Raw genomic sequence first — 14,043 nt, 5'->3', positions numbered from 1 at the left:
CTTGAAGGATTTGTCAATTCCTCGCAAGAGCCAGTACCCGCGAAATTTTTTTTTTTTAAATTAAGGTGGCACAGGAAGGGATTGAACCCAAGACCCCTTGCATGATAGTCCAACGCACTTACCATCATGCTACGGGTACTACTTAATATTTTAACAGTTTTAATCAGAAATTTTGAATAATTGGGTATTTTTTTGAAATTGTGCTCCCTTTTGACCAGTTTCTTTGAAACAACCCTCCGCTTGTAGTAAGAATTATTGAAATATTTGTTTTCCCCTGCTTAAAGTCCTGCGGTTAAAAGGATTACTTGAGTTTCTTCAAACACAGCATTTATTATCTATATATATAAAAATCAACGCATCTTTTCGTTGTTATGTTATAACTCAACATAGCTTTTACCGATTTGGATAATTTTGGTCTTGAATTATTCGTGGAAGTCCAGAGAAGGTTTGTAAGTAAAGAAAATTTAAAAAAATCTTGAAAAGGTGTAAATTCAACATCTTTCTATAATCTCATATACAAACAATTTATAGTAATACTTAAAGAAATGCCGATTAGTTGATTACCTTGGAAATGAACAACGAAGCTGTAATAATAATGAAGATATGTGTCTAAAAATTGTAAATAAAACATTAGCACAATTGTGTATGACCGCACCAAATCGTGAGATATATGATTTTTTTGATCGTGAATTGCAACGTGAGCAGGAGTTCAATTCTAATGATTTACATACGTATATTTGTACAATCGAATGTAATGATAACTTTCGTTGTATCATTGATTTTAGCGGCTATTCAATCGAAACAGAAAATTGCATTGGCCCTTGCATCTTCGGGAATTTCTGATACAACATTAGAAGGTGGTCGGACCGCACACTCTGCATTAAAATTGCCATTGAATTACGGGTGATTGAAACTCCAACTTGCAATATTTCGAGAAATTCTGCTATGGCAAAAGTTCTGCGTGCACAATGGCGAATAAAAAATCAATAGAAGCATTTAATCGAATAATGCAAGATCTATGCGGTAATCGACAGCTATTTTGGTGGTTCTCTGACTCTGATATTGATGTCAGGGGACTTTCGTTAAACATTGCCTGTCATTCCTCGATCAACTCCTAATGATGAAATAAACGCCTGTTTGAGGTTATCAGTTCCTTGGAGATATGTACTCAACTGAGGCTGAACATTAATATGTGTATTCACCTACATAATGATGCCACTGCCAATGAGTTATCAAAAAGAAATTGGTCATGCAAAATATCAATTGGCCGTACCAATGGATTGATCACTTTCGAACAATTTTTGTACAATTGCGCAATCTATATAGATGAGTTGATTGAATGTGTTTTTCCAAATATTCTTCGGAATTACAGAAATCATGATTGGTTGAGTGAACTCGCCATTTTAGCACCGAAGAACGTTCATATCAATGCCATTCATTTTCAAATTCAAGTGAAACTGCCAGGTGTAGTTACGACATATAAATCAATTGACAGTGTTATGAATCAAGATAAGGCAATGAATTTTCCAATTGAATTTTTCAATTCATTGGAACCGGCTGGTATACCACCGCATTACTTCAATCTGAAAATTGGTTCTTTAATTATATTATTGCGAAACATTAATCCACCGAATTTGATTGAAGCTATAATCTTAACTGGTAAATCAAAACGAGAAGTGTTTTTGATACCGAGTATCCCTATGATTCCAACTGATATGTCATTATAATTCAAAAGATCAAGGGCAAACACTTCATGTTTGTGATGTCAATTTGGAGGAATCATGTTTTCTTTCTTTTCATTCTCTTTTCAAAAAGCTTTTGAAATTATTTGAAAACTTTAATTGAAAGCTTAATTACAAATACTTTGAAACTTTGACAACTAATAACGATGTTGTAATACTGAAGCTACATTTGTGAAAGTTGCTGTCAATATTCAGTCCGTTTTTCAAGATAATAAACAACTAAAGAAATAAATTGGGTGGTGCAACAGTCCGTTTGAGAACTAGTTCCTAGTGACTGACAACTCTCAACCATTCCTGTATGCGAGTACTGTTGCCAGGGATGGAAGAGACCTACAGTTTTAAGCCGAATCTTAACTGCAAATTTGAGAAAGCACTTTTCATGACAAGTATAACCCTTGGAGAATTTGTCAATTCCTCGCAAGAGGCAGTACCAGTGAAAAAAAACTTTAGGTGGCATAGGCAGGGATCGAACTCAAGACCTCTAACATGACAGTCCATCGCACTAATCATCATACCACGGGCACTACGAGGATAGTATTGAATGTCTCAAAATTCATTTTAGTCGAAATTCTGTACTTTAAAATTCTGTAGTCTTACCAAAATTGTTTTGATAGTGTTCAAAAATTTATTTGAAAGTAAAAACAAGAGAATGGGATGCGACCCACACTGATAACTTCCCATCCCGTCTGTCGATTTGTCTTGCTTTATAGGTTTTCGTGTTGGGTTAAAAAAGTTGTGAGTTGAATAATTCTTAAGAAACTTACCACCAGCAACATATTTCATACAAAGAAATAGTTTAGTTTGAAAATATAGTTTTGTAAAAGACGAAAACAAATTGTTACCAATCTTAGAAGCATTTCGTAAATTTTTACAAATTGGATGAATGAAATTAATTTGAGAGATATCAAGAACAGAACTTCAATTTTTACCAAATTGTGCGTACTATTTATTGATCATTTTATTTTTGTATGAAAAAACGGACTGTTGTATTTTTATAAAAAGCTACTGAATATCGAAAATAATATTTTCTGTGAAATAAAAAGTTTAAAGACAATATTTTTAATTTTTAAAAAGCTATTTGAGTTGAAAATACATTTTTGAGAAATTTTAGCATTGTTGTTTTTTTAAGGTTTTTATTTTTTGTATTAGTATTAGATTTCTCTTAAAATTTTACTGAATGTTAACAGCAATGTTTTTTAAAAGATAGAAGTAGTTTAAAGGCAATATCTCAAAGTTTCCAAAAGATATTTGAGTCGAAAATCAATTTTTACCAACTTTTCTTATATATTTTTTTTGGTTTTTATTTTAGTAAAAAAAATGTCAATTTAATTTTTCTTAAAATTTTTCCGAATTTTAAAAACAATGTTTTTTTTTAAGATAAAATATGTTTGAAGCTCATGTTTTTGAAAAGATATTTGAGTTGAAATTCAATTGTAACTAACTTTGAGTATTGTTTTTTTTTTAATCTATTTTTTATAAATTTTTTTTTTTTTTTAATTTTACCAGATGATAGCCCGGCAAAATCCTCATTTAAACCCTCCAAGTGGGTGCCAGGTGGGCAATGATCACCACAGTAGTCCTGTTGAGTTGGATCGCTGAATGTTGTAACTCCTTAATAGTGCAACGTTCGGAAACCCAATTTCATTTTAGAGGTTCCTAATTTCAGTAGTTGTGTGAGGGTACTTGCACGCAAACCGTGCCGAAAAATGGAAGGCTAGAGGATAAACCAGCCATTAACGAGCTCTTTCGCATGCTGTGGCAAGGTCCGTCATATTTCTGCCTTACCCCGGCAAGCGGCTCTGCCGGGGCTGTCCGTCTTTCCGCATTGCTCGTGGGAATACAAATTTAAAATGCAAATCATAAAAAATCAAACAAAACAATAATTAAACAAAAAAATCGCGCCAAGGCTGCCAATGCGGTCACATCTCCTGAAAAGGCTGTCGAGCCAACTTAGGTGTGTGAACGTGTTGTCAACCCTTTTGTTGCTACTAGTAGCGAGAGTCCATCTCCCGCTACTAGCCGCAACCTTTACTTGAAGGAATTACCCGTCAGAGGAACAGCTCTGACCCCACCTCTTCCCCGCTCCTGCTAGGACGTCGCAAGCGACCCCAAGAAGGGACACCCCAACCGGAGAGACAAAATCTGCGACATGTGGAATTGACTCAAAGGGTCAGGGCACACCCCGATTGGCATCGGTAGCGACTAATTCTGGAGGTGGACCCACATCTGTGTCACACGGACATAGTTTTGGGCCGGCCAACAAGAAGTCCAAGTTGTCACAGGCCAATCGAGACCAACGCAATGCTGAGAAGATTCTAGCCGCCGTCGGTGTCATACCGGCGGCGGAAAGAACATCGGAGCAAACGCGAAAACTCGAATGGGCTAGTGGGTTTCTTAGCAAAAATATCAAACCGACCTGTGGCGACTTAACGTCAAAGTGCAATAGGTCTTTCGAGGGCGACAAACCTAAACCAAAAAGGCAGAAGGTGCATTTCAACAGCACAACAGCCTTCAATAAAGATCTTTACATCAGCGACGCGCTCAAAGGAAAGATCATAGCCGCAGTCATTGACAGGAGTCATGTGGATGGTAACATCTCTCATGATCATTAGGCAGACGTCAAGTCTCACCTTGGCTTCAGATTTTTATCTGTCATCGTGGAGAATCCGGGGCCTCTTCCAGAAACAGCCGATGAAGGATGGTACCAAAATCGTATCAAACTCATCGCCTGTGGTGATCAGAGATCTTTCAATATATACAGGGCTGCTGTCAATGGCTGGCCAGAAGTCTGGCCGGGTGCCAAGCTCGAGGTTGGTGCAAGGGAGAATACTCCTTGCCGGCCAAGAGCACGTATAATGTTTCCGGCCCTACACAACTGCCCAGACATGATCATAAAACTGATCAGAACAAGTAATCCGGAGCTGCCTACTCACGACTGGAAAGTACAAAAGGTTGAGAAGGAGACAGTGGGCCACTGTAGATCAGCTGTCGTGTTGATCAATAGGGAATCACTGGCTCCACTAGCCGCGACCAAAGGCGTGATTAGGTATGGTTTGAAAATAAAATGGTTTGTTTAAGTTCATTACTTTCCCATGAGTAACCTCATTAGTGGTATCACAATGGACCCCTGAGGTCTACGTGCGTCAATGACATCTGGACAGCCACTAACTAACTAACCTAACCTACCAGATGATAAAAACGTTGTTTTTCGTTGCACAAAATTGTTTTGGATATGAAATCAGTTTTTTTTTGTAAAATTTTCGAGGTGACAATATTGTTTTCAGTTTTTTTGATTTATAAAAAAAAACGTTTAATGGATTTTTTTATAAAAATATACTGGTTTGGTATCACGTTACGATATATGATATTAATTTAAATTCAAGTTTTTAGCGTTAGTGGTTATTAAGATATTTAGGATTAACCAAAATGTTCACCTACCTTTATCTTTTATTTCGACTCTAGGGATCATGAAATGTCAAGAAATTTCAAAATTTTCAATTTACAATAATTTCCTATGGAAAGTCAAAAATCATTAAAACTGATTTTTTTTTTAAACTTACGTATCATAACAGTTTTGAAATAAGATACATACTTCAGCTAAATATTTTAATACATTTAAATGTAGCAATATTCCTTAGGTCCATAAATATTTTGGCCATCATTGTTTGTAATCCTAATTTGGTTTCTTTTTTAGTTTTAAAGAGTTAAGTGTTTTTTCATAAACTTAGGCACGATTTGTTATCTGACTATTTTTAATTTTATGGAAATCTCAAAACAAAAAATAATAATATTTAAGACCGTAATATAAATATTTATTACTCGCACTTGGCATATTAATTTTTCCAAATAACTACACGTGCATTGATCTTTTTCTATCAGTTAGTGAATTTTTATTAAATTCTAGAACAAATATTTGCTTTTTCCAACAGAAAAGTTTAAAACAGGACAATTCAGAAATACCCTTTTTATGTATGCAATATTTTGTGATACAACATTTGGAGACTCAGTATCATGAATTTTGATGATTCAGGGTCCTGAAAAACAGCATTGCCAATGTCCAAAAAAACCATCGTCATTAATGACCACAAACAACGACTTACGTTCACTACGTTGGATATGGAGTTGTAAAACTGTGAAAGTTATATGAAAGCAATAAGGATCATTTGTTAGCCAAAAGACCCACTTTTATAAGATAGTCAATTAACGAAACTGTCGAATAAAGATGGTACCAACCCATATGAGTTATAGACTCTCCAATATTGAAGGATGGAATCAACATTCTATATTTGTATGTAAATGGCGTTATCTAGGTCATCTCCAAAGAAGGCCGAAGATTGCAAGTTAACGGTTACCAACTTTTGTATGCTGAATTAAACAGAGTAGTACGTCAAAACCAAAATAAACTACATACAAACATAAATGTATTATTAGTCAAATTCAGTCTTATTTCAAGGCCAGAGAAAGAAGAATTGACATTTCAAAAACATTAACACACATATTTTTGTTATTTAAATTTCAAGATAAAAAGCGTTTAAAGAAACACCTTATGCTAAACAAGACAAAAGCAAGCTACAATCACTTTAATATAATGTATGATTATGATCCTTTTTAAACTTTAATTGAATGTTTTATTCAATACCCATTATTTTCCCATCATGAATAATTATGTGTCTAAAATGTTCATAAAATTTTAAATATTTGCTTTAAATTATAATGCAAAAAATTCAATACCATGGATACCTGTGTTAACGATTAAAATTCAAGCCTGCAGCAGTGACTTCTCATTGTTTTAATTCTTTGGAAAAAAAAAACAAACAAAAAACACGCACGTCTTGTAATCATATTCTTTGCTGTTTTACTCGTTTACCTGGGTAATTTATAATTCTATCAAACTTAATTACATATTGCAGTAAAATAACTTTTTTACCTTTGAATCAAGTCTTGCTTGCAAATTGTTTTTTTTTTTTATTTTATTCATGCTATTTTCTTTAATTTATTTTTAAACAATTTCGTTGCATTCTCTGTAGAACCAAAACAATTCGATTTAATTACTATTCTCATCCTAAAAACGAGAACAAATACTCAATATACGTACCACTATAACGGTATGTGCCCCATATACTGAAAACACTATTATACCCAACTCATGTTCACATGATGTTCGTTTTCTGGTTCTTTGCTGCCATTGGCATATTCTTCAAATATAGAACATACTCGAATGACTACATAGTATATGCCACCACACACCTAAGGAACGTTTTGTAGAAAGTAGAATAAGCATTATATAAAATATATGCTATACACATACACCGACCAAGCTTTGCAAAGTAAATGAAATTGGAAAACAGAAAAAAGGACATCATGCAGAAAATGGAAAAACTTCTTCTTCCCAACCAGGCAATTAATTTAGCTGGAACCTTGGCTCACCTCACAATTGCTTTATCTTTTCGTTATTTTTTGCTTTCTTTTTTGAAAAGTCCTATCTTCTAGCTAAATATTCTTTCACCATATCACCCATCATGCCATTCTACAATCTCTACATCCCATCATCATTTTTTCTTATTTAAGGAATTTTTTTCTGTCTTCTGTCCACTCTCTTATAGGAAAATATGCTCTGATGCGTTTGAATTTGATCAAAATCAATATCAGATGAGCCTGATGGACGATATTTTTTTCTAATCTGCACACATCCAAATCCAGGTCCTGAATTGAAAGATATCCTTGATCCTTGGGTTTAAGTTTAATTAACTAATAACAATGTGATTGGGATTCTATTACTACCCTTGATTGATTTTTTGGATATCTTCCTTCGTCAGGAACTGACAGGACCTACTTCAAAAATAGGAGACAAAAAATAAACACACATGCAAAAGGAAAAATTTCAATTAAATTATGCGGTAACCAAAATAATCTAACACAAAAGCCAGAATCATTAAAAAGTTATAACCACTAAATTCCCCCAAAAACATCACACCACGGAATTCCTCAATCAAAATTATGATCAAAAGTAAAGTAAAAAAAAACAAACACAACCAATGCCATAGTGAAAATGATGTGTAGAGGTATTCATGGTATACAACATACCAAAATAAAAAGGGAAAAACTTTAACCTAGGATCCTTCATCTAGTCCCGTAAAACCTTTAAACACACGACAAGACGACGAAGACATATCCCAAATTTTCAACTAGCTATACGCAATATCTGATAAATTTTCTCTTCCAAAAGTTTGACAGGAAAAACATGCACCCGTTGCGTCGTTCGTCTCAAACAACTGGGGAAATACGAAATACTTGAACCTCCCTCGCACCAAAAAAAAAATACCATGAAGGTAGTCGCAGTTGAAGGTATAAGGCGGTCTTGTTAGAGAGAATGAGCATTTTGTTCGCCTTAACAATGACACGACACACGATATACCAAGGATTCTTCAAGGACTCCGCATACTTAGAACTCAGGACCATCACAGGACAAGATAGATTCTTCTTTGTCTAGGTTTTGTTTTTCCTTTGGTTTTATGTGAATTTTATTTTCGCAAGGTGAACATGGTGCTTGAATAGAAATGTACTCCAATCCCAATGCCTGTCTCTGTGTCTATTTTGTGTGTTATTTCGTCCTTTTTTTTGACGTGGTGCGGTGTATAGGTTTATGTATTACAAAAGTGAGAAATAGTCAGGATTACACAATGTCTTTGTCGTTGTCGTCATCGTCCTTGTCGTCATCGGGTGCTTGTGTTCTTTTAACAGTTTGTTTTTATTTGTTTGTCTGTTTGTTTGTTTGTTTGTTTGCTTGTTTGTTTGTCTTGCATCGGACAGCTTCAACACTGGAATTGAAATCGAGAAAAAAACAAGATTTTGTAAAACTAGGTGTAAAAGTGTAGCAAAAATATTTTTCTTTCAATGATTTAACAACTTGACATTGAAAAGTACACAAAATATCTACCTTTTAAAGTTTTGGAGAGATATACGTATATTGTCAGAAGGACTTCAAAACATTGTTATTGAGAATTGCTCGAAAAAAATAATGGAGCTTTAGAAAGTTCAATAATGTTTTTATTGGTTATATGGAAGAATAATTTCTCTTTTCATTTTTGATAAAAGGAAATAGACCACGGGATAAAATAGAGAAGTTGATATTTAAGAGAAAATTTGAGTTACCTATTTGGGTTAAATCGATAGATGTTTTAAACTTTTCCACATACTGTTTTGGAAGTTTAATGTTCAAGCTTTTCCCCTTTTTTATTATTTTCAATTGAATTACTGAGTTATTTTAAAATTAATTTCGTGTTGTAAGATATTATAAGGTTACAAATTCTCATCATACTCAATAAAGGGTCAAAATTTAGCGAAAAAAATCCGAATTAGCAGTTTTTTAAAAATTGGTAAAACGAAGTATGCAATCAATTGTAATTATTCATAGAAAGAACAATTTTTGTGTTCTAAGGACTTTTTAAAATAGTGAATATGTAATGCTAACTTGACACGGTGAGTCCAAGCACTAAGCAATGATATACTTAAATGTAGAAATACAATTAATTGTTAAACGTAAATGTAAAAAATTGTGTATAGTTTTACTATTTATTGATAAATTGATAAGTTAAGTAGCTTTCTCAAAAATTTCTAATAACCTTGAAAAATAATTATTTTATTAAAATATTTAAGGGCTATTATATTGGACCTAAAGAATTTCACGGGATCTTCAGCAGGCACCCGGATATATTTTATTTCCAGAACCTTGAGTCAAATACAATAAGAATTTGAATTTTGAAGAAAATTGGTGTTTAACGATATAGAAAATGAATAAGGACCAAGGGAGGCAGCGTTGAGCACCTAATTGATACATTAATAAAAGTTAATAACATTTAAACATAGATAACCCTTATTTCCAATCGCTTAACAATATAACATTTAGGGTAAGTAAGTTTGAACAAGCATATTGAATTTTACATACAAATTTTTAATAGTCTTTTATACATAAAGGGATAGCTATTTGTTGCCTTTCTGCATCTTACAACTCAGAAAACTATAGAATTAATTTTCATTTTTTTAACTGAACAAAGAATTTAAAATCATTCGTTCTTCAAAATTGGTAGCTATTTCTATTAAAACGTGTTGTTCATTAAACAATTTTTCAACATTCATTTCAACATGGGCGAAGTCGAAAATCCGTAACTTCACTTTTTTAATAATATTTTAGAAAACCAGAGCTCGCAGTAATGGGTAGAGCATTAAAATCCATTTCTTTTGATGTGCATCTCGATAGGGTCGGAAATAGTTTTGAAAATACTACACCGACACTTACATTAGGTCATTTAAAAAATATGGAAGACTTACTACTCTTATTTTAACTCAAGCTTAAAAGTAGGTTCCTATTCTCTTCTGAAAACATTCGAAACATTTTTTTATTAACTTACCATAAGAAGTTATTGTAGTGGTTATGATTTGTTGAATTGAAAATTTTAACATTTCTCGACGTTTCAAAGTACCTAGACTCGAAATAAAAGATTTTTATCGGGATGTTTGTGCGTGCGTCGTTCGTACGTCCGTACGTTCGCAACAGTTTTTTCGTAGTTAATAGCCCAAGAACTAGAGAAGATATCGACTTCAAAAAAAATTTGTTATACAGATAATAATACAAAAAGATGCAGAAAGGGCTCTCAAGAAAATTGCGTTGGTGGTTTTTTTAACATAGCAGTTTGAAAAAAGATGAACATTTTTGTTAACCCTAAATATCTTACGAACCAAAACCACTAGAGACTTGAATTAAATTGTATATCAGAACTTACGGTTTTTATATAAATAAAAAACTAAAAAAATATTTGCTTTTAAATATTACGATTCAAAAATGATTTTATCTCTAGAACAATTTTATGCAACGCAAAATAAAGTTTTCAACATATGATAAAATTTTGAGAAAAAACGAATTGACAATTTTTTTTATAAAAAATAAAAAATTAAAGAAAACATAACTCAAAGTTGGTAAAAATTGAATTTCGACTCATATATCTCTTCAGAAATTTGAGTTTATGGCTTATTTTTTGTCGAGGAGCTCGAAGCACATATCTTTGGTGTTGTCGTCTTTCTCTTCTGTGGGAGCGTGCGCGCATATCAGGCTAATGTTGCCAAATTAAGTTATGATGCGTTTGGTCATGAGGAGCTCGTTTATGCACCTATAGCTCAAGACTTCTTGTAAGCGCTGTTCGTTTTCGTGGTAGCAGTCACCATAGGAAATATGGCAGTTTTTCATCCTCTTTTTGCCCGGCCCATCCCATCTTATTTCCTGGATGGCGTTGATATCTGCTTTATAGCGGTCTAGGACCTTCGCTAATTCTTCGGCCACACGAGGTCTGTTAAGGGACCTAACATTCCACGTGCATATCCGAAGTTCGTTGTCCTTTATTCGTTTGCGTTGGTTGTCAACAGCCAATCCATCCGTATCCGAGGCTTGTTTGTGCTTCGCAAATATGAAAGCTTTTACGTGGCCAGGAAGTCACCCTGACGGCACAACCCCTTACCTGGAGGGCCAGATCCTAAGTATAACTCCAAGGATGGGGAGCCGGATAAAACCGTTCCTTATAGGCTTGGGCTCCGAATAAGTCAAAGAAGCCCCATAAGGTGTTTACTAAGTAGTTCAACCTTACTGGAACTGTAGACGCCACCGTTGATTTCATCTCGGGAATTCCTCCACTGCCGTCTGGATAAGGAGAGGTGCCTTATCGTTTGCTGCCCCAAACAAATTTCCACTGGGGTTGGAACCCAATCTCCAGTTGAGGTACTAGGCACCCGATGTTCACCGCGGGAAGGTGAGAGTAGGAGTTGATAGACAGAGGTTGGTTTTGACAAAAACCTGTGGACGCTTGTGTCCTCTTGAATGCACATGTCTACCATTTGAACATCTATTGTTTTCAACATTCAGTTATTTTTTTATAAAAATCTAACAGTCACTTTTTTCATGAAAAATTAAAATCTACAAAAAAGTTCGCAAAATTGGTAAAAATTAATGTTCAATACGATATCTCGTGAATAATAGAAAATATTGACTTAAAATTAATTACATTTATCCAATTTGTATTTGTTTATATAATAAATAAAAACTTTTTAAGAAATTGTCCTAAAAGTGGTAAAAATTCGTTGACGACTAAAAATCTCGTTTACACAAACGGTTTTTTGGGTTACAATTTTAAATCTTAAATTAGTTTTTGTTTAATTATTTTACTTGTATTTAATGAAACCCAATTACTGTGCATGAGCCCGAAAAAATTTAAATCCATTCCTATCTTTTATCCAAATGAATGCATTTAGTACACATTTATCTATTTTTATAACTAAATACCATCGATGGCCGTGTAGCGCCACTGTAAAGGATAAACGAATATGATATGTTAAATCAACTAACTATTTTAAAGTGTCTATCAAATTGTATTATGTTGGTACCTTTGTATATTTAAATATTATTATTTACGAATAATGTTGTTTTATACATATTTTACTTGCCTTCGCTTTTATAATAGAATAAATACTTAGTACAAGTTAAAAAAACTGTCCAGAAAGAGTGTATGTATATTTTTAAGAATCACTTTTTCACCGTACATACATTATACCTATACAGGTATAACGTACAACCTTTTCAACTACTGCAACCATTGCTTACGTGTCACTTCATAACTTAAATCCAAAACGCACAACTGTTTTCATTGAGCTCAAGTATTTTTCATTTACGGGATGAGTTGTGACTTGGGATGAAACTAGCTTACCGACTAAAAGTTGTGTGTATTCGATAAGTTCATTCAAATATACAAACCATTTTCCCATGATCGTGTCTCCAAATTTAAAGATTAAAGCCTAGTACATACTTCCTCGTGAAGTGAACGTTCGCCAGTGGAGAAAGTGAACTTTTGACATTGCTCACTCGTACACACTTGTGAGTACACGTTGTGAACATTTGAAACCAAATGTCCAAGCTTCACCAACAGTTCCCGTACATTTTGCACGTGAATTGCCCGTGAACGAAAACTCTCCACTTTGTTCTCCACTCAGCTTCACGAGCAAGTTCACGGGTGAACCAAAAACTGAAATTTGTATGGGTTCACGAGAGGGTTCACAAGTATGTACTAGGCTTTAGGTGTACATTTTTGTTCCAACTTAGAGTTTACACATCACATTAATTTTATTGTTAATAAGGGAAGTTCTATGCTTGGTTTTTATAAAGGAGTTCAATGATCCCTATGTTACTCTTTCTTTGTATAATTGTCATGTTCGTCCTCATCTTGAATATGCTTGAATCAATTCAACATAATTTCATTCGTTTTGCCCTAAAGGGTCTTCCTTGGGATGATCCTTATGATCTGCCTCCCTATGAACATCGTATTCTTCTTCTTTAAATGCAATCTCTCCATCAAAGGCGTGTTAATAATGACTTAGTATTTTTTCATCATCTCATTAATGGTGAAATTGATGCACCCTATTTGCTTTCTTGTGGGTATTTGAATTACCGAGGCGGAACTCATCACCTGCGCTCATTTGATTTTATACATATTGACTTCCATAGAAATAACTTTGGGAAGAATAAAGCTTTGTTTAGAACCAGTGCTCCATTATCGTAAACGTTCTCATTTTATTTTTTGTTCTGTAATAGTTAAATGCTAATTTTGTTTTGTATTTTGTGCGTGTGTTAGGCTATAATTTGTATTATTTTTTACTAACAACTAACACATGCACTCTGATCGTAGTTTGACGCTTGCTATAAGTTTACTACTTTCTGAAATTCTGAAGTGTAAAAAACACCTAAAAATTTTTTAAGCAAGAGATATCGACAGACGGGATAGGAAGTTATTAGTGTGGGTCGCATCCCAGCCAATTTTTATTGATTTAGAAATTACAACAAAGAATTACACAAGACCACAACAAAATAAAAAAACAACTAAACTTTACATAAATACATTGAAATAGGAAATAGTTCAATAATTCGTACATAATCTTTTTTTTCAACTCGACAGAAGTTTCAAATCACCCACAAGTCGTTTGTAATTCTACGAGTCTTTCAAATACTTTAAACTGCTCTCCTTTAAAATGAGTGAAATAAACTTAACGAGTTTTTTCTTATGACCTCTGATTTATATTACATTTTGGTCAAATGCTGTTTACCTTTAGATTTGTTGATGAAATATTTTTAGTCGTTTTTTAAAATCCTGTATCTGAAAAATGGGTCATAGTTTTCAACGCTCTAAGGATTGCCGAAACAAAATTAATATTTAAAGCTTTTTTTTTTAAACTTATACAAATTTAAATTTTGATTTAAATTTTTGAA

At 33.6% G+C, this 14,043-nt stretch overlaps 1 protein-coding gene across 1 annotated transcript in view; it reads left to right on the top strand.

The window, feature by feature from the left end:
- The window catches only part of LOC129945262 (uncharacterized), a 79,875-nt gene that overhangs the window by 62,921 nt on the left and 2,911 nt on the right, over positions 1-14,043 (top strand). The window contains 2 exon segments of the mRNA XM_056054920.1: positions 3,911-4,331; positions 6,263-6,332. Of these exon segments, the coding sequence (XP_055910895.1) occupies positions 3,911-4,331; positions 6,263-6,332 (491 nt within the window).

The sequence above is a fragment of the Eupeodes corollae genome, chromosome 2 (genome assembly GCF_945859685.1).
Source record: "Eupeodes corollae chromosome 2, idEupCoro1.1, whole genome shotgun sequence".
Taxonomy (NCBI): domain Eukaryota; kingdom Metazoa; phylum Arthropoda; class Insecta; order Diptera; family Syrphidae; genus Eupeodes; species Eupeodes corollae.
Note: the sequence above shows the minus strand (reverse complement) of the source record. Positions and strands in the feature narration are given on the sequence as shown.